Source organism: Kogia breviceps, chromosome 9 (genome assembly GCF_026419965.1).
Source record: "Kogia breviceps isolate mKogBre1 chromosome 9, mKogBre1 haplotype 1, whole genome shotgun sequence".
In the NCBI taxonomy this organism is placed as follows: domain Eukaryota; kingdom Metazoa; phylum Chordata; class Mammalia; order Artiodactyla; family Physeteridae; genus Kogia; species Kogia breviceps.
In genome coordinates this window covers 59,195,659-59,216,809 of record NC_081318.1, presented here as the reverse complement: position 1 = coordinate 59,216,809, position 21,151 = coordinate 59,195,659, and the positions used below count along the sequence as shown (strand labels likewise).

General features: G+C 36.3%; 1 protein-coding gene across 1 annotated transcript; it reads left to right on the top strand.

Annotated features, from left to right (window-relative positions):
- Window positions 1-535: 535 nt before the first annotated feature.
- Window positions 536-13,813, top strand: PDK4 (pyruvate dehydrogenase kinase 4). The gene is made up of 11 exons (XM_059074044.2): window positions 536-1,339; window positions 2,326-2,467; window positions 3,840-3,911; window positions 4,669-4,853; window positions 5,023-5,109; window positions 5,565-5,642; window positions 7,780-7,856; window positions 9,652-9,750; window positions 9,951-10,061; window positions 10,248-10,361; window positions 11,551-13,813. The coding sequence occupies exons 1-11, from the start codon at window positions 1,225-1,227 to the stop codon at window positions 11,692-11,694; spliced, it is 1,224 nt and encodes a 407-aa protein (XP_058930027.1). The 5' UTR covers window positions 536-1,224; the 3' UTR covers window positions 11,695-13,813.
- The last annotated feature ends 7,338 nt before the right edge of the window (window positions 13,814-21,151 follow it).

The following is a 21,151-nucleotide window of genomic DNA, read 5'->3' as shown; positions in this document are numbered from 1 at the left end:
ATACAAAGATATACATCATAGTGATATCAAAACCTATCTCCAAGTGGAGATGCAATTTGGAACTTTCCCCATGTTTCCACAACTGTCTAAGCTTGAGTAGCAACAAAGCAGAGTAGGAATCAGAAAGATGCATCAGACATGGTCCCAAACCTGATCTGTTTCAGGGGAGAGGTTCAGAAAGGGACAAAACAAGAACATAAATAGCTACAATATAATGTCATAAGTGACAAAAGCCATATTTGTAAGAAGGAGCAGGGACAGGACAGAGTGAACAAATTCATTGGAGAAAAAAAAGTCAGATTGACAAATCAGTCCCTTTTAAATCTTGTTTTTAATTAAAAGAGTTAAGCCTAATGGAGGTAATGTATTACCAGAAGGAAACAAATTGATGGCTTTTTATCGCCACAAGAAAAAGGAAACGTACTTTGGGCTGCTCCTCAAGTCCCAGCAAAAGGAACTTCCAGTTCCCGACTTGCGCTATTCACCGATGGCGAAAACGCTGTAAGAACTCTAGGCTGTTTATTCTTTTCGCTGTCCAATGGCAGAGAAGCCCATACTTCTGGACGCAGCTGATTAGCTACTGTAAAAGCCCCGCTTCGATCAAGGACCAATGACATCTCCGAGCCCAGATTCTTGGAAATAGCTTCTGGCTTGGAATGCGTGACATTGAGACAGCCTCTCACTTGTAAACAAGGTCGAGTCTGGGCTGGCCCCAGCCCACGCTATCCGGGGTCCTGTCCCAAGTGGCTGATCTTGAGCCCACATACCTCCTGACGACCGCTTTGGCTTCCTGCTGTCCCCTTACCCCTCTCAGCTTCGGGTGCCAGGCCTCCGCGTTCTGGAGGCGGGGCCCAAAGTTCTTTATCTGAGCTGACGGGCGCGGCTCCAAGCGCAGGAAGCTCTCCAAGTTCCAGTGGTTCCTCCCGGTTGGAGCTTCGCGGGCGGGGGATGCGGGGGTGGGGTGCAGGGAAACAAATAAAACCTTGGGAGGCGGCGGGTGGTGACTGGACACGAACTTGAGTCTCAAGCTACCTACTGCTCCATCGACTCACTACCCGATTCTTCTTCCACCGCGAAGCACTCCCGAACCTCAGCCCAGGCCGGGGAGCACGAGCCCGCCAGCCACCTGCTCGCCCCGCCCCTTCTAAGGCCCCAGGTCCTGCTCCCCGCAGCCTTCACCCCACACACCAGCCCCAGCTCGTGCCAGGAACGGTGGGCATCAAGATGAAGGCGGCACGCTTCGTGATGCGCAGCGCCGGCTCCGTGATACCCCGCGAGGTCGAGCATTTCTCGCGCTACAGCCCGTCCCCCCTGTCCATGAAGCAGCTGCTGGACTTCGGTGAGCGGGGTCGTAGGGCCCGGGCGGGGACTGGGGAGCTGCCTTAACTTTCAGACCCGGTGTAGGGAGGACTGGACTCATTACTTAAATCACCTGGGGTCCGCTTTCCTGCTGAACCCTGGAACCTCGAAGCCAGCACACCGTGCCTTTCTTAGATCTGCCTTCTTTCTGACAGTTTGTGCCTGCAGGTCAAGGCCACTTGCAGCCCGGCTGATGCTGGATGGTTTGAGCTCATCTTTCCTATTCTTTCTGTCCAAAGTTTTCAGTCAAAATACTTTTTGTTTTCAGTCACCATTTAACAATGAACTGGAAACTTCATCCCCTCCTTCACTGCATAGTACTTCTTGGAGAAGATTCCTAATATTATAAAGTAGCTTTGAATTAACCGAGATTTTATCCTTTAGCCACCCTCCACAGGGTTCATCTCTCTGTATTCCTAACAAATTTCTTTGTCTCTTTAGCTTTATCATTATCTATATATTTGCATTACTGCTGAAAATATTTAAAAACTTTCTGCAGAAATCTTATAAAGAAAATTTCAAGGATTTAAATGTGGTATTATTTATCACTAGTCTGGAAACTTCAGGACTCCCACCCCACCCCTTTTCCCCTCACTACAGTTTCATATCTAGAACTCTGTGAAGGATGTTGTCTCCCTGACACTGTAATTTGACTAAATCCTGCATTCTTTTATGAATACTAAGAGCCTTGGGATATTATGACTTCTTGGAAGTGAATCCTCATCAAAAAGAGAAAACAATAATTCTCATATTTGGTCACTTTTTAAAAAAGAAAGAAAGAAAAAGACAAAAGACAATAAAGAAGATGCTTACTCCTGAATTATCTACAAGCAGTTACCCAACTGAGAGTGAAATATAATTTTGTAATATATATGTGTGTGTTCTATATTGGATAGTTAATGCTACTCAAATATATAATTTAGATATACATTTTTCCAAAAACTAAATAAATGCTGTTTATTACAGGTTCAGAAAACGCATGTGAAAGAACCTCTTTTGCGTTTTTGAGACAAGAGTTGCCTGTGAGGCTAGCCAATATCCTGAAGGAAATTTATATCCTCCCTGATGGATTAGTAAATACCTCTTCAGTGCAATTAGTTAAAAGCTGGTAAGTGATGAACCATTCTGAAACGATCTCTAGTTTTAAGATAGTTATCTGAGTATGAATTCTTATAATATATTAACATCATAATTGGAAAACAGGTGGTCTGAAGCTTAAATACTTTGAAAGATGTATTTTCTATTAATTTAGGGTAATTTATCATAAGGGCAGTTATAAAGATACAGACAGACATTTTTACCCTGAAAAAGTAGATACTTTCACAATGTAATTTTTATTTTAGAAGACAATATGAAAAATAATTGACAGTTACAATACTAGTTTGTATTTAAAATAATAAAAGACAGTTTGATATTGCAAAAAGAATCCTGTCCTAGAAATAGATACAAATGACTACTATTTAGAGAGGGCCTAATCTTTGTTACTTACAAACCAATTAACAAAGCAGGCTGGGGATCAAATCATGCCTTCCTCTTTTCCTAGTTGTGGAATCCTTGCCTACTGTCTTATCTCTAGGCCTCAATTCCCCCATCTATTATTGAGGAGAATAAAGTATATGTCTCAAAGGGATATCTGAGTGTAATTAAATGAGGTAATCCATTTTAAAAGCACTTAGAACAGTACCAGGCACACAGCCAGCACTCAGTGTCAGTAATTATCTCCTTTTGCAAATAAGGATACTGACTTAGAGAGGGTTGGTAAACCAAAGGAGCAGATTTTCAGAGAACAGAGCCAGGTTATGCACTGAGGCAGATATGCACCAGACCTTCACCCTAACCCACTGACTGTACAACTTTTTGTTTGTTGATTTAAGAAATATATGTATAATGCACCCCTTAAACAATTGCAATCTGAAACATATTCAATCCATAGTATTTACTGCTGCTTTCAAGACGTCTATTCACCTATGAATAAATACAAGAGGAAAAAAATATGAAGCCTTTCTGTAAAACTCGTTTCTAAATGCTTTTGCTATAAAAATAGATATTTGACAAATAAAACAGAAAACTGAATAGTGGATCTAGGATAGTTAAACATAAATTTTAAGTTAGCAAGTTGAGGGTTAAATTTGTAGCTTTCTTTTTTCTAAGACATATGTTTTCCAAATGTCTTGGAGGAAAGTGGCCTCTCCCGTTGCGGAGCACAGGCTCCGGACGCACAGGCTCAGTGGCCATGGCTCACGGGCCCAGCCGCTCCGTGGCATGTGGGATCTTCCCAGACTGGGGGCACGAACGCGTGTCCCCTGCATCCGCAGGCGGATTCTCAACCACTGCGCCACCAGGGAAGCCCTGGAGGAAAGTTTTAATTTTAAACATAATACGTTCGCTCTTCAAATCATTTGGAAAAAAGCAATCTGTTTTCAGCCACTTGTAAGTGGATGTTCAATTTTAAAACTTAAAGCACACCTGTCGCTTTACAGGTATATCCAGAGCCTGATGGAGTTGGTGGAATTCCACGAGAAAAGCCCAAAGGACCAGAAAACATTATCAGAGTAAGTTTTATGCATTAGAATAAGTGTCTAAAACTTTGACTATTTCTAAACATCACACTTTTTTAAGACCTCACTTAAAGGATAATTCATAATAGTATCCTGAATAATAAATAACTACCCTCTTACAAATGACAAGTTTTGGCTTGTTGGTTTTTTAAAAGCAATAGAAAATTATGGCATTGGAAATGATGCTGAGGATGAAAAGTGTAGAGGACTTTTTAAAAAAAGGAAATCTATTTTTACTCTAAATTTAGTATAATGATTAGATTTGTAGAAGGATTTACTGTTACATAATATCAATGCACACTGGTGTCATTGTAAAGTACACATTTTCTTTCAGAGTAATTGACAGTTTCTAGCTATAAGAATGAGAAATAAGAATCTTTTCTAAATCTTACAAGAAATTTGAAGTTTTTTTCACAATGGCATTCTAGAGCCATCTTTAATATTACTTATTTTTAAATTGTTTTTAAAAGAGAAAGCTTAGTGAACAACTGGAATGGACATACCAGTCACAGAGCTGATATTTTACATGTAAGCTAAAAGCAAAATAAATCTGTTTATGAGCCTATCTCCTCTACTGTAGTCAAATAATCTGTAGTGAGAGTCTTAATAAAGCTTCATCAAAGCATTGTATGATTTGATTTGTTTGGATGGGTACTTGAGAAAGGCTTTACTTTCTTTGAAGTAATCTAAGAAATATAAATTAATGAAACTTATTTGAACTTCTACTAACCATAAATGTGTTTTGGCTTAGTTTTGTAGACACTCTCATCAAAGTTCGAAATAGACACCATAATGTAGTTCCTACAATGGCACAAGGAATCCTAGAGTATAAAGATGCCTGTACAGTTGACCCAGTCACCAATCAAAATCTTCAGTATTTCTTGGATCGATTTTACATGAACCGTATTTCTACCCGGATGCTGATGAACCAGCACAGTAAGTTAGTTCATCATGGTCATGATATATAGAGATGGGTGTAGAATATAAGCCATACTCTAAGTAGATATTTCACTACTTGGTGGATCACATTCCTTCTCAGAGGTAGTTCTAATCATTTATTATCCTGATTTTTATAACAATATTCTTTGTTTTTATTTTTCAACAGTCCTTATATTTAGTGACTTACAGACAGGAAACCCAAGCCACATTGGAAGCATTGATCCAAACTGTGATGTGGCAGCAGTGGTCCAAGGTAATTCTAGGTTTCTGCATTTCCCTTATTGAAAATGTACATTATCTGATTGACACATCTACTGTTGAGGTGACTCTGAATACTACTATTCAGAGTGCTCCGTTTATGTTTTTATAAATACTGTAATGAAGGTCCTTTGTTTTTGAGAGTCAAGTATTTAAATATTCACTTATAATATTATAAAAAATCCAAACATCAATAGCTAATGTAACATATTCTCATATATTATATTTGATATCTGAAGTGCACATATTCCTATAGCAATGGCTATAACTTAAACACTGTGTTCATTTTTTTCTTCAATAAAATATTAAAAATTTATTTTTCCATACACATATACCTGTACTCTAATGAATATTTTGGATTAAGGGTAGTGTATACACTAAAGATCACTTGAAAATTTTACTTGGCATAAATTCACTTAATCATTATGGAAAAAAACCCTTCCATTCCAGATGCCTTTGAGTGTTCCAAGATGCTTTGTAATCAGTATTATTTAACATCTCCAGAATTAAAGCTCACACAAGTGAATGGTAAGCTATGAATTAAATATATTTTTATTTATGGAAAATTCAGTGTTCCCCCAGTATGATTACTTCTTATAAATAGAAAGCAATGTCTGTGTTCCTTTTTTGCCTTCTGAATTTGCCTAGAATTTGTACACATTTTTTTTTGAAGCCAAGGTTCTCTATCTCAACTGTTAAGTTCCAATTGAGTATATTCAGTTGCTAATGAAAATTCATAAAGAAGAATGGTTTGAACAGATAATTTAGGATTTAGAGTAGGAGCTAAGTTCCAATATCTTTGATCAAAGAAAGACGACTTACTACAGAATACAGGAATAAGGTCAGATTAGGAGGAACCACTTGGTAGTGGAGATATGCTCCTAAAGAAGTTACTTATCAGATCTGAAAACAAAAACACTTTAAATTGCACTATAAAAAAGAAGCCAGTCACAGAAGGACAAATACTTGTGATTGCACTTACATGAGGGATCAAAAATAGTCAAGCTCATAGAAGCGGAGAATAGAATGGTGGTTGCCAGAGGCTGAAGGAATCAGGGAGATGGGGAGTTGCTATTCAGTGGGTATAAAATTTCAGTTATGCAAGATGAATAAGTTCTAGAGATCTGCTAGCAGTACAACACCATTCCTACAGTTAACAATACTATATTGTATACTTAAATATTTAAGAAGGTAGATGTCATGTTAAATGTTCTTACCAATTTTTTTAAAAAAAATTTCACTATAAGTATATATCACTGTTTTGGAAGCAGAGCATACTTCAATAGCTTCAACTGTAGGGTACCTAAAAGGATAAGGTCTTCCCACACTGAATGAAGTAATTACAGGATGAATGCAAGGCACTATTTTTATCTTATCCCATAGTTGCTTCTCAAAGCAAGACAGTACACTTAAATTGGAATAACCTCCTTTCAACTCAAAGTAAACATCTTTTTCAAGTAATAGTTATACAGGAACAATGTTTGTTGGTGGTGAGAATTAAAATCAAGTTGCTTAAATTAAGAGTAGCTTAACTCATGGATTGGGGATAGGGAAATGTAATGGATTGCTAAACTAAAAGTAGGACTACAAATAAAGATTGAAAAATATTTTTAAGCATTAACAGCATTGTTGCATAATACTTGTAGATAAATTGCTTGAACTGTTTGATGAAATAAAGAGGGAACTGTGCCAGACCTTGTTTGCTGATTCAAACTTTGCCAAGGCCTGGAACACCAAAGAATAATACTTTTATTTTTCTTTTCAGAGTATTGTGAGGTTTTTGTTTCTGTTTTCTTTAGCCTCTTGGTGAAATTTAAGCATATTTAGCCTATGGGATTTTATGTTTAGTTGATAAAAATCAAGAATAATCAGATGGGGCTTCCCTGGTGGCACAATGGTTAAGAATCCACCTGCCAATGCAGGGGACATGGGTTCGAGCCCTGGTCCAGGAAGATCCCACATGCCGTGGAGTGACTAAGCCCGTGTGCCACAACTACTGAGCCTGTGCTCTAGAGCTCGTGAACCACAACTACTGAAGCCTACATGCCTAGAGCCTGTGCTCCACAACAAGAGAAGCCACCGCAATGAGAAGCCTGTGAACCACACCGAAGAGTGGCCCCCGCTCTTCACAACTAGAGAAAAGCCTGCACACAGCCACAAAGACCCAATGCAGCCAAAAAATTAAATAAACTAATTTAAAAAAAAGAATAATCAGATGTGTTATTTTCCCATGCATTAATTATGAAAACTATAGCTAGCTAGCATCAATTTTGATGTTATACTGTAGACTTACATTTTTCTTCTTTTAAGATGCATATAATTTTAACTCTGCAATTGTCCAGTACAAAAGTTTTGAAAGTAGAAACAACTAATCCATGTCATCTAATTTAGAGCACCCTTGTTTTACATTTATCTGACTTTATGCATTTGTAGAGAAATGCAAAAATTAATCATAGAGCACAAGGTAGCAACTGTAATAGCATTCTGAACATAAGCCAGTTGCATTTACTGTTTAAAGGGAAGCTTCTAAGGTAGGATTTTAGAGTGAGGAGGATGGGGAGTATTCCAATTCTGTTTAAATCTAAAATATTAATCAAATAGATATGAAAGTTTATTTTAATGAAATATTTGTTCAGCAATTCTAAATTAGCTTAATTTTTTCTAGGAAAATTTCCAGGCCAACCAATTCATATTGTGTATGTTTCGTCTCACCTTCATCATATGCTCTTTGAACTATTCAAGGTAAGATACTTCACAATAATTGTAATTTTGTATTTTTTAAATGTTAACTGGTTACATTTTTATTTCCTTTATCATTCCCTACTAAACAGGAGCCTCACTATCTTCTCCCAAGCATGCTACTGTGTCCTAACAAAAAGAAGCTAAAGTTAATGTTTGAAAGGGTACAATGCAGTTCCTTGTAGCATCAACATGTATTTGAGAATGCACAATATGATGCACTATATCTCAATGCTCCCTGTTCCCGTTATTTCTTCAGGTGTCCAACAAAGCACTAGTCATTCATGCATTCATTAAGGAAGGTCGTGGGGTGAATGCTTCAGTGACTGAGGCCTTGTTATCTCCATCTCCATAGGCCAGTCCAACTCTAAATCCAGAGGTTCAGGTCCAGAATTACTGGAGGTGGCAGGGTCCCAACGTATGACTAGAATATACTGAAAGGACAGTCAGTTCCTTCAGTGATCTACTTTAGTGCATATGAATCACCTGGGGGTTTTCTTAAAATTCAGATTCTGATTCAGTAGGTCTGGGATTGGGCCCGAGATGACTAACTTCTAATAAGCTAACAGGTGATGCTGCTGATCCATGGTCCACACTCTCCATAGCAAAACAGTAGGGCAGGGCTTCTTAAACGTTAGTGTGCATTAGAATCACCTAGAGAGCTTTTAAAACACAGATTCTTAAGCCTGTCCCCAGACATTTTGATACTCTTGACCTGAGAATCTGCATTTCTAACAAGCTCTTAGAGGATGTGGATGTTACTGGTCTGGGACAGCCAGGTACTAAGAATCAAATCCTGTCCCAGGTTCTAAGCCCAAACTGAAACTCTATACTTGCACCAAAAGATAGAAAAACACTTGAAGCTTTGTGATGGTTCCTAAGAGTCCCCTGGACTGGAGAGGAGGAAGTCTCCAAAAAAAGTGAAATCCTCTTCTAATTCTGATGTAACTCTTCCCGGAACCTTCTGTTTCCTAACTTATTCTAATGTTAATGCAATGAGGTATTGATTGTACTACAAACATCTGATCTTTTTTATTTCTCTTCAGCTAATGCTTAGAGCTTAACATTATTATATAGAAACCAGATAACCTATCAGAAGAAGAGTAGAGAGGAAAATGGGTAAAATAAACCAAAACTTTATCTGTATGAGATTCATCTACTTATCTGAAAACTTATTTGAGTAACTTCTCTGTTAAAGAACAAAAGATGCTTTTTTGTTGATTTGATTTACTTTTAAATTGAATGGTCCAACTCATACAGTTATTTTGCCATCATTGGTAAAAGTTAAGATGATAATCAAATGCAAATTGAAATTTAATTTAGAATTATTTACTATCCTTTTAAATAGTAACAACCTTTTCCCAGCAAATCTTATAAAAGCCAATAAATTGGTTCAATGATTCACTGTTTATTTGTTATATAATAGTCTTTGGTGCTTAGATGTAAAACGTAATGGAAAGTCAGAAAAGAGAAAGCCAGGAAATGGACTATAAAAACCAATTTCTACATTTATATTAAGCTTACATATAAGAACTTGACAGCTAGCAGAATTGTTTTTCCATTAGACATTACTCCCAGTATCTATATTACATGGTAAATGAATATTTTTCATTACACCTCCTGCATGACACAATCATAAATGGCTATTTACAGAGCTATTTTACTACTAACTTAAAAAAATAAAATAAGAACTTTGAATTACCCTCTGTGCTGCTTTTATTTTAAATATAAAAAAAACAGTTATTTATTGTCCCTCATCCTCCTGCCATTGAATTCCTTATGGTTTTGTTTTCTTTAGAATGCAATGAGGGCCACAGTTGAACACCAGGAAAACTGGCCTTCCCTGACACCAATTGAGGTGATTGTTGTCTTGGGAAAAGAAGATCTTACAATTAAGGTAACCATTCTCTGTTTTTCTTTTGAGTCTTTCTTAAGAGAATTTTTTAAAGAGTCAATAATAATAAAGCTCTCTGCTTTGAACAATAGATCAAAGTCATGTACACTAGGTGACTTTTAAATGAAGGAAAGACTTTTTTATATAAACAAATGCATATTGTTTTTAATGTATAGCTCTGATGACTGGTTTGTTTGTGTAAGATTTCAGATAGAGGAGGTGGTGTTCCCCTGAGGATCATTGACCGTCTCTTTAGTTACACGTACTCCACTGCACCAACGCCTGTGATGGATAATTCCCGGAATGCTCCTTTGGTAAGATCAATTATATGGCTAAGTTCATCCCAGCCACCTACTTCTAAATGTAGAGCAAGGATTACACGGAAGTATTTAGGCAAGTTAATCAATTTAGTTAAACTGGGCATGGGGGTTATGAGAAAGCATTTTGTATTCCTATGATCATGTTCACCACTTTGTCAATAACTGATCTTTCCCTTCTAGGCTGGTTTTGGTTATGGCTTGCCGATTTCTCGTCTCTATGCCAAGTACTTTCAAGGCGATCTAAATCTCTACTCTTTGCCAGGATATGGAACAGATGCTGTCATCTACTTAAAGGTATCCTTTAAATCCAATTTAAAAAATCATATTTCTGAAAAGACTGCTTCTTTTATAGCCCTGAGTTCTACGGTCCACAGTGAATACCCAAACTGAGTTAGTGCAAATAATGGCCACAAGTCATTATATTTTCTATTTGGTATGTGTAGATATATTATTTAATATTTAATGTGGTAACGTATCAAAAAGGAAGTGGGCCAGGCTACTTGCCTCAGTGAAGCAAAATTGTTTCCCAAGAAGTGCATTAGTTTCTGAGTGAGGAGATGCTCATTTGAATTTTTTAAGGCAAATCCTATTGGCATCTGTAAGAATAGCTGTACTTTTGTTTACTTAGACTTGTGGTAAATACATATATGCTAATAATATTTCAGCCTAGAAAACAACTGATATCAAGATACTCAAGACCTTAAGCTGACCTTGTTAGAAATACAGGGAGAGGAAAGCTGACTGCTTAGAAGCTGTCAGTGGGGTGCCTGGCATTTCCTGTTTAAACTTTAAAATTTGGTACATGTTTTTTCCATTTCTGATAAAGCCTCCATTTATTTGTTAAGGTCACTGTCCTGATGCTGTTAATCATTTGCCAACTATTTCAAATGAAAATATATTCACAGTTATTAACAACTAAAACATTAAGCTTCTAGGCTTCCATTTTGTGCAAGGGAAAATGGGACCATTTGCTGCATGGTCGTAGAACACCTGAAATAGTTATTAATTTCTTAAATAGTAAAAATGTCTTCAAAGTATTGAAAAAGGTTAACATATTATAGATTTATATTATCAGATTTTAATAGCTCAATAGTATCAGGTTAGGACTCTCACTTTATCACACATACAAAGGTTTTGCCTGGAAAACCTATTTGCCTATTGCTATTCAACTCTATGGCATCAGCAACATCCAAACAAAGGACATGTGTAACTATTGAACACAAATACTATTACCTAATTTATAACTGTATATATATTATTTCAGCCCCTATGGGGTGCAGATAATATTTATTTTTCAGTTTTCTTTTATATAGTGCCTAGCATACCATGGACTCTGGTGTGCTCTTATTACTAAATCAATTAAATGAATGTATTTGAATGTTTGAATACTTACCTCTGAATTTATTTTGAATAATCACTTCAGGTGCAAATTATACGATGAATAATTTCTTTGGTTTGATTTTTTTCCTCCCCCTTCTTTGAGGCTTTATCTTCTGAGTCTGTAGAAACACTCCCAGTCTTTAACAAATCAGCCTTCAAACATTATCAGACGAGCAGCGAGGCTGGTGACTGGTGTATCCCAAGCAAGGAACCAAAGAACCTGGCAAAGGAAAAAGTGGCTGTGTGAGGAGAGACCCTCAGGACGCTTTAAGGGATCAAAGTGGGTCTATGCCAGTGCTGCTTCCTGAATGTTTGCGTGTGAACTCTTGTTTTCTGAAAAAGAAACAACAGCAACAAAAACTCCTTGGTCAGAACACTGATGTGAAGAGGAAGAAAGCTCTTTTCTGTCACCCAGGCGAGCACAGTGCGGGACTACAGGAGTTCGTGGCTGGCCAGCTCTTTATTCACTTAACTTAGAATAACGTATGAGTTTGTATCAAATCCTGAAGAAGAAATAAGCCTCAGTTTTCCATCTCTTTATCAGCAAGAATGGGAAAGAGAAGTGAAGATGTAAGCTAGCAGTTTCAACAACTGATATTTTAGACCACTGGTTGATGTTATAAGATATTGGTATTTATGGATTATCAAGTGTCAATGTACCAGTACTTTCCTGTCATTCAAAGAACTAGGGCTTATTTTATACTATATGATTAGAAATGTATGTAAACATACATTTCATATATATCTATGCACTCTAGAGATGAAAAGCCAGTGACTGAAATAACATTTACTTTGAATGAGGAGGAATGAGCCAACACATTTTATTCAAAGTTGCAGCCAAGGCATGGGCCTATGTAAAAACTCAGAAGAAAGCCCCTTCTGATAAATACAGTGCCTTTATTATGCTGGTTTTCCTGTTCACACCTCAAATAAGAAGTGAACACTTATTGCCAGGTGCCTTGTCTTGGTTGAATTTTAAAATATACACTGAATTCAGGATGTTGGCGGTTGGAGGGAGAGAAGATTTACCAAAGTGATAGCAAAATCTCACCTTGCTTTGTTTATAAATGAAACAGAAGTAGATTGGAAAAACCAGTGTTAGGGAAAGAAATCATGCATTCAGAACCTAACTTAGTAGGAAGGGCTGTTCTCTACACTGCAGTGGTGGTAATCCAAAGGCATCTATTTTCTAGGCTTAAAGAGATGTATTTTTAATATATTTAATTATATTCTCTACACTTCACCATTAGCATGTCTGATAAAAATTTGTAATTAACAAATAGCTCAAGAACATTATATTTAAATACTTCTTAGAGTATTTTTAAACAAATAGCCTGCAAGTAAGAGGTTTTCATGCTATCGATGCTGATGCTTTCATTTGTGAATCATTGTGAATGAGAGCTCATGCATGAAAGCTGTAATGCATATGCAACTTTGGAGGAGTTCAAGTATAATATGCAGGTTGACAGGGCAGTCTAGCACATTCCTCTTAGAGAATAAATGAAAAAACAAAGGGAAGTAGGAAGGAAGGAAGGGAGGGAAGAAAGATGGGAAGGAAGGAGAGAGGGAAGCAGAAGGCAAGCATCTTGCTATATTCCCCACAAATTATTTCAAGAAATGACCCATATTATCATGGATAAATTATTTGCAAGAGAATGAATTGGTGTCTTTCAAAACAGTATGGCTTCTTTAAATGGTTCTCTCACTCTTGCAGGATAATAGGCTTTTATGAGATAATAAACTCTTCTGTGTCAAACTGATGTTTTAAACCAGGATATCGAAAAAACTAGCATTTCCTAATCAGCACTGTCTATATGTTGAATTTAACATTTGTGTTTAATTTTCTCATGGCCTAGTGTTGTGGTGCTTCTGGTAGTGGCCATAAAAGCCTCAAACTATTTGTTGTGGATTTCAGATTTTATAATCAGTCAGAAGCCCTGGAAGTGACTTTTCTTGATGGTGAGACTCTGGCTCGTGCATTTATTGATTACACAGAACTATTTGCAATAGGTTATTTGACTTTTCAAAAATTTAAACATTTTTGCATGTAAATTATTATATTTACCAAAGATTTAAAGCAGTTGATTAATAGTTAACTCAAACACTGTGAACTATCTTTAAAACACAAGAGAAAAAGAAATGTTGGTATCTCAATAACATCAACTGTGTAAATGGAGTTCTATAAAATAGAAATAGTCCACAATGGTATTTGTGAAATCTATGGAAGAGCTTTAGGATTCTTGTGGATGGAAACTGAATGTTCAGGCCCACTTAAATTATTAATGTATAAATTGTGTTTTTGTGTCTAGGTTATGTACAGAGAAATGTGACAATTTTTATAATAAATATTTTTTATTATAATGGTAGATGTAATCTTTTAAAGTTCTTTTCTCAAATTAATGGAAAGTACTAAGAAGAATTTGAGGTAAAGTTTTTCCTCACTTTACACCAAGGCTAATTTAGCTACATATGGGGTATAGCCTTTAAAAAAAAAAAAAAACCTTAAAATCTTAATTTTTAAACAAAAGATACTTTATAGCATTCCAGAAATTTCTGGTTCTCCTTTGCTTTCTTGGTTATGCTCCAATAACACATAGTACAATGTGTGTTTATCTACATGAATAAATTCAATAATTGTTTTCCCAATGTATGCACTCTCTACATTTTTTTTGTAAATTTACTTAAGAGTCTCACTTAGTGACTGTATTACACAGCAAATACAGTGGAGTATCAAAATAATTACCTAGATAATTTAGGTTCCCAAACAATTTCTAGATTAAATATCTGAATAATAATAGGGTAGAAATAGGATAGGAAGTACTAAATTAAGTGGTGACATGTTTTATCTTTGCTATCTTCACACTTTCTTTACTAATTTAATCCTACTTTATCGTTAGACAACATTCTCTGCCTACCTCCGTAATGCCCTTATTGCAAAGTTTTGCAAAAAAACAAATAAAAAAGGAATGGAGGGAGGAAGGAAGAAAGGAAGGGAAGGAGGAGGGAAGAAAGAAAAGCAATTAGAATAAAATAAAATTAGTGGAATAAGTTTGTCATAACTAAACTCTAAAATCTTGTCAGAATAATCATATGTAAATAAAAAATGCCATCAGCTATGGCATTAGACCCTAAAGAACCTATACCGAAGCCCTTCAGCAATGACATGCTTCTTCACTTGACTACCTTCATTTCTTCTTCTGTCAAGGAAGTACTGCACTGTGTCTAAAGGAAGCCCAAGAGCACACACTCGTACATACCTACACACACGGGCTTGGCTGTAGAGTTCCCTTGAATTAAGCAACTTGGGAGGTAGGGGGTTAGCATGTGCCCCGGGCTCAGAACCTTCATCCCCATTTCCACAAAAACTGTAAGACTTCAAGTCCCATAATTCTCCATTTATGGACATGTACATCTTTTCGACTCAATATGTGTACCCCCAAAGGATACTAATTTTCAAGTTCAACAAAGTGGGCTGAATTTTCATTAAAACTGTCTTTACACCATTTCTCCTAAATTTCAAATTTGGCTCAAAATGGTAAGAGCATTTGATCTTAACTACAATAACATGTGCAAAGAGAGATTATTGTGAGCTAGTAGTTTAAGCATTGGCCTTATAATTTCTTTATTCTCCTACTATGCTTTCAGGTACTGTACTTAAACTTAGATGTATAACAACACTGCAAATGTGTATGAAATCTCCAGGTCACTTTGGTCTGTCTTGATGAAACTATTGAGGAATTTTCATAATTCCACAGGAGCTTATGAAAGAGGTCCCCAACCCTCCACCATGAACACTTAGAGCTGTAGGCTTCTATCTCCATTAACATTCTATCCATACATCTTTTAGGGGATTTTTTCACTTTTTACCTTGTATCACAGTTACTTAGGCACTCAGTAAACATTTCCTGGATGGATACATGAATAAACTCATAAATAAACCTCTGCCTTTAGAACAGCATCCTTACATTTAAAAGCAGATTGGTACTCTGTGTTAAACAAACATACATCAAATTTTATAAGATTTTATGCTTTAAGTGGTATTCAAAAAGTTTTACAACATTGCAGAAACTCTGGAATATTTTTCCAAGCCAGAAAAATTGCAACTGATCTTGTTTAAAGTAGCTCTACACTGGTGGCCTTTGGCCATTAAAAATTATCATATATTTCAAAAGAAATTAAATAATGGATAAAAGTTATAACTAATGAAATTTCTTGAGCAAATGGGTTGGTATTTCAGATTTTATTAGTATGCTTCCTTCTTGTTCACCTTGGACTCAGATGAAAAAAAATCACCATTCATATTTCATGGCCTCTTAAATGGAAATGAGCAACTGTCTTTTAATGAGATTTTTCAGTTCCTACTGAAGTGCAAATAAACATAAAAAGCTACTCAAAATCAACAGAAATGTCAGTAGCCTTGAAAACATGTTGAATCTATTAAATGATGTGAAAATAATGTGAACTGTCTTAGTGATAAATCCAGCAATGAAATAATAAAGTTTATCAGCAGATTATAAGACATCATTCTCATGTTTACTGCTATTATTCAATGTAATGAAAATAACACAGAACTGGTTGTCAAATAATGCAGTATAGCTAGGAACTATTTATGAGCATATTATTTTCCATAAATGTAAAAGAATGCTTTAAGACAAATAGCCTATTAAATGGCAAAGTCTTGAGTTTATTTTATCAATTCCATTAAAACTATGCCCTTTAAGGTGTTTCTAGCCCCCAAAATACACTTCGGTATTTGGCAGAATTGCCCTTAACTCAGTCTTTTTCTTTTAAATTCACTTTTAAGAATAACAAGATATGTTTGAAATTATAGCTTTATGACCTGAAAATGAAATAAAAATTTGAAAACAAAAATGAAAAACTTATACCATATTCTTAGGCAATTCTCTTTACCTGTTTGAGTCCCAGTTTTCTCTTCTGCCTATGTGAAATAACTAAATGAATTCTAGTGCTTAAGGAAGATATTTTTAATTCTAAATTCTCTGAATCTATTCTCATAACAAGCAAAAACATTATTTAATTTTACATTTATATGAAATGATGTTTATTAAACTTATTGTGGTAATTATTTCATGATGTATATAGGTCAAATCATTATGTTGTATACCTTAAACTTATGCAGTACTGTATGTCAATTATATCTCAATAAAACTGTAAGGGAAAAAAATGAACTCTCACATAACTGAATGAGTGAATGAATGAATGAATAAATAAAGTTTTAAAAATACATTAACAGTGATGAACTTTATTTTAAAATTTTAATTTTATATTGGAGTATAGTTGATTTGCAATGTTGTGTTAGTTTCAGGTGTATAGCAAAGTGATTCAGTTATACACATACATATATCTATTCTTTTTCAGGTTCTTTTCCCATATAGGTTATTACAGAGTATTAAGTAGAGTTCCCTGTGCTATACAGTAGGTCCTTGTTGATTATCTATTTTATATATAGTAGTATGTATATGTTAATCCCAACCTTCTAATTTATCCCTACCCCCTTCCCCTTTGGTAACAATAAGTTTGTTTCCTAAGTCTGTGAGTCTGTTTCTGTTTTGTAAATAAGTTCATTTGTATAATTTTTAAAATTCCACATATAAGTGATACCATATGATATTTGTCTTTGATTTACTTCACTTAGTATGATAATCTCTAGGTCCATCTATGAATAATGAATGAATAAAGGTTTTTTTTTTTTTTTTTTTTTTTTTTTGTGGTATGCGGGCCTCACTGTCGTGGCCTCTCCTCCTGCGGAGCACAGGCTCCGGACGCGCAGGCCCAGCGGCCACGGCTCACGGGCCCAGCCGCTCCGCGGCACGCGGGACCCTCCCAGACCAGGGCATGAACCCGCGCCCCCTGCATCGGCAGGCGGACCCCCAACCACTGCGCCACCAGGGAAGCCCTGAATAAAGTTTTTGAATCTATATTTTCTAATAGTTCTTTACTGAATACCCTGCCTCCAATTTCTCTTCACTCTGAACTAGGCTTTGCATAATATCACTGTCAAGCTCAGAATCTTCTGCTGCCTTCCCAGTGCCTAAGAATCTGATATTTATAGTTTTCTACAATCCAATCTACACAATCAACCTTACAACCTATACCTTCTGTTACTGAACTGTTTAGTATATTGTCTTCTAAATATGCAACAAACATTTTCCTTTGATCATTGTAAATATGCCTGCCTGAAATGCCCTTCTTCTCTTCTCTTTTTCCTAAAAGCTGCTCAACCTTCTAAACCCAACTCAAATTCCCCCCTCCATGGACTGAGCATCCCAGACCAAAGTGCCTTCTCTCCCAACTTCTTCCTCTAAGCTCTCACGTGGTCAGGACCATTACAGTATTTAGCATGTAATTCCTAAGGTTGCTAGTTAAATGTTATAGAGAGGTATAAAATCCAGAAACCCAATTAGATTGTGTTTTCCCTGAAATCCAGGACCATGAATTACACATACCTATATGAAAACCATGATGTTAAGCCTGTCTCATGTATAGTAGACATCAAAAATATTTCTTGATTAATATATTTTTGATGAGTTGGGAAAACAGAGAAAAGCAATGAAATAATTCCTGATTGAGAAGATTATTCTACTTATCTAAAACCAAAGCCACCCATCATAACATCAAGGGCCCTCAGCATTTCTTCTCATTCTGGGAAGGATCCATGTTTATTTCCAGGTGGATCATGCCTATAATATATACATACAAACTAACTTAAACCTTTTATTTCAGGCTTAAAACTAGGTCTGTGTCCCCAAGGAGCTTACAGTCCTCTTGAAGAGTTAAAGAGACACAAACGTGTAAGAAGTTAAATCATGACCAAAGATTTTACTAACAGTTCAAGTCAACAGTAGAGGAGATGCCATAATTCCTAATATACATAGCCAGGCACATTCACTAACATTAACTGCTATAGAAATTTAAAGAAGGAAAGGTGATTTCAGGCTAAAGTGACTAGGTGGAAAGAGGACAATTTAGGCGAAGTGGGGAAAAGACCATGAAGAAACTACCCAGGGAGAAGGTGGGAAAGGTATGTTGGAGCTCAACTAAATATAGTCTGAATGTCTAGATGTGGTATCTGGGGCATCAAAGAACCATTTACTAGGATAGTAAAAGGATCAAAACAGTTCTGTGGACTAAAATCTTAAGATCATATAACTCACTGTCAGTTTATTTACAAAATACAGTGCAGCAATCAGCACAATCTTCTTAAATGAGAGATTAATTTAATATTTGAATAATTAAAGAGAGAATCTGTGGTATGTTGACTAATGAGTGAAAACAGTGTGCTTTCACACAAGTATCATACTGGTCAGACATGTAGGATTCTGGAGCCAGGCTGCCTATATTTCCATGCCAGCTCTGCCACTTAATAGCCATGGGAAGTTACTTAACTTTTCTCTGCTTAAGTTTTCTGATCTGTGAAATGGGGATAATACTATAGCACCTTCATTATAGGAATGCTGTGAAAATTCAAATGATTTAATATATGTAAAGCATTTATAACATTCTTGGCACATAATACAATTTATATAGATATTTGCTATTTTATCAATAATGTTATTTAAGTATTAGATACTGGATCCTTCTATTAAGTTCCGATACAAATAAGTGGATAGCAATAAAAATAAAGTACTGTTCTTCAGACATGAAGTCATACGGTGTGAGCATGCAATATCAATGACAGTAACAAATTTGCTCCAAGATGCCCTACTGCCCGATTATGGCGCTGGGATTATATTTTTAGGTCAAAGTATGGTCTGTTGACCTGAAACTGCTAAGTAAGGCTAAAACCTGCTCAGGAAGGGATCAAACGCAGACCTTGACCTCTGTGGTAATGCTGCCCAACCAAAAACTGGGTGGATAGTGATGCCATGTGTTAGCTAATGAGATCCATTAACTCTTTTAGGTCCCTTTGAGAGCACTGCACAAGGCTGCACCTCCCAGAACAGGAGAAGAAGCTAGTTCACTGCACATTATAAAGAATCACATAGCACTTTGCCCAAAGCACACTCTCAGTAATTGTTTGTTGAATGGATGAAAAGAGACTTAAACCATAAAAATAACAATTAGGCTTCAGTTGTTCCCCAGGCAGCCTCTTTCCCCTTCTAAATATCATATTTCATCTTGGGAAAGCAGAGCTCCAAATGATAACAAAAGCAAGCACAAAACACGATTTTTTAAAAAGCCTTTGAAAACAGTTCCCTGGCATACTGGAAAGTAGAATATGTTTTCTTATTTTTTTTTTTCTTAGAATGTCTGACAATGGTTCTTTGTTTGTAATTGAAAATATATCCTGCATTCTGTTTAGAGTCAGATGTGATTCTTATCTTCACCTAGTCCAGGTAGTTCCAGGCAGGATTTTACTTACCGTGCACTAATTTGGGGGAAATTATTTTAGGGATAAAACTTGCCACTGAGCTTGAAGAAACAATTTTTTAACCACAGATAATCTATTGGTTATAATATTGACTTGATCTTTTTAAGCCATTATTTCCATTGGCAGAAAATATTTATTTCATGTATTAGAATAGAAATTGGTTTCACTATACTTCTTTCTCTGACCCCTTTTAAATTGAACATTAGGCAAAAAAAAAATTCTACAGAATTTATTATGTGACAGATATTTTTCTAAGGATTTTACATTAATTAATTCATTTTTCCCTCACAACAACCCTATGTCATTAACTCTTTTGCATAAATGGACTTCTTTTATCCTCACAACATCTGTAGTGTTATTATCCTACCCATTTTACAGATAGGAAACTGAGCCACAAAGCAGTCCAGTAAGTTGCCCCTATCAAGGGACAAGAGCTGGGATTTGATTCAAGGCACTCTATACTCCAGAGCCTTTGCTCTGAAGAAACAGTCCTTCTTTGAGAAATTCAGGGAGGACAGCAACGAGTCAGAGTGATGCCTGAGGTCATGCAAATGTGTAACCCATAGCTAGTCTCCAAGGCAGAGGATCACTGTCACTGACCTCATCACAAGGAGCCTAACCAACCAGCTGCAGGTCCCTGTATTTCTTCAGACAATATTTTCAGAAGTCCCTACCTACTTGCAGAGCCATCAGAAGCTTGGGTTGTTAGACCAGCTCACGCTTTCAACTGAATGACACTTAACCATTCTTCAGGCATTGAGGCAATTCACTTACTTATTCAACAAGTAATCAGCAAAGATTTCTTAAGCACCACATGCTGCCACGCACTAGGAATACCATAATGAATCACAACGATTCCTAGGCTCAAGGACATTATAGGCTATTTGTGAACATAGAAATTAGGTTTCTAAATATTGATATGTTTTAATATCTTTATTTATTCACATTATCCTGAGAGTTAGACACAAGATTTCTGGGGCAGGGACAAGCTATTTACACTTACTTACAGTAAAAACTGCATCAGTTCCCCCGGCCCCAATCTTTCCCCCTTCTAAGGTGATTCAGTGACAGCCAGACATCACATTACACTTACTGGGATCTGTACTATAGGTGAAGAATACCCCCAAAATCTGAGAGCCTATCTGGAAGAGGAACAGCTGTCTCCCACTCCCTCCCTTTGTGAGACAGTGAGAAAAAACTTTGCTCCCTAATGTACACAAACTCTCCTTCAGGAAAGAAAAGGAAAGATACTGTGTGCTCACCCTTTGGAATGTAACTAAATATTTCTGGGGGCCATATTACAAGTTTTGTC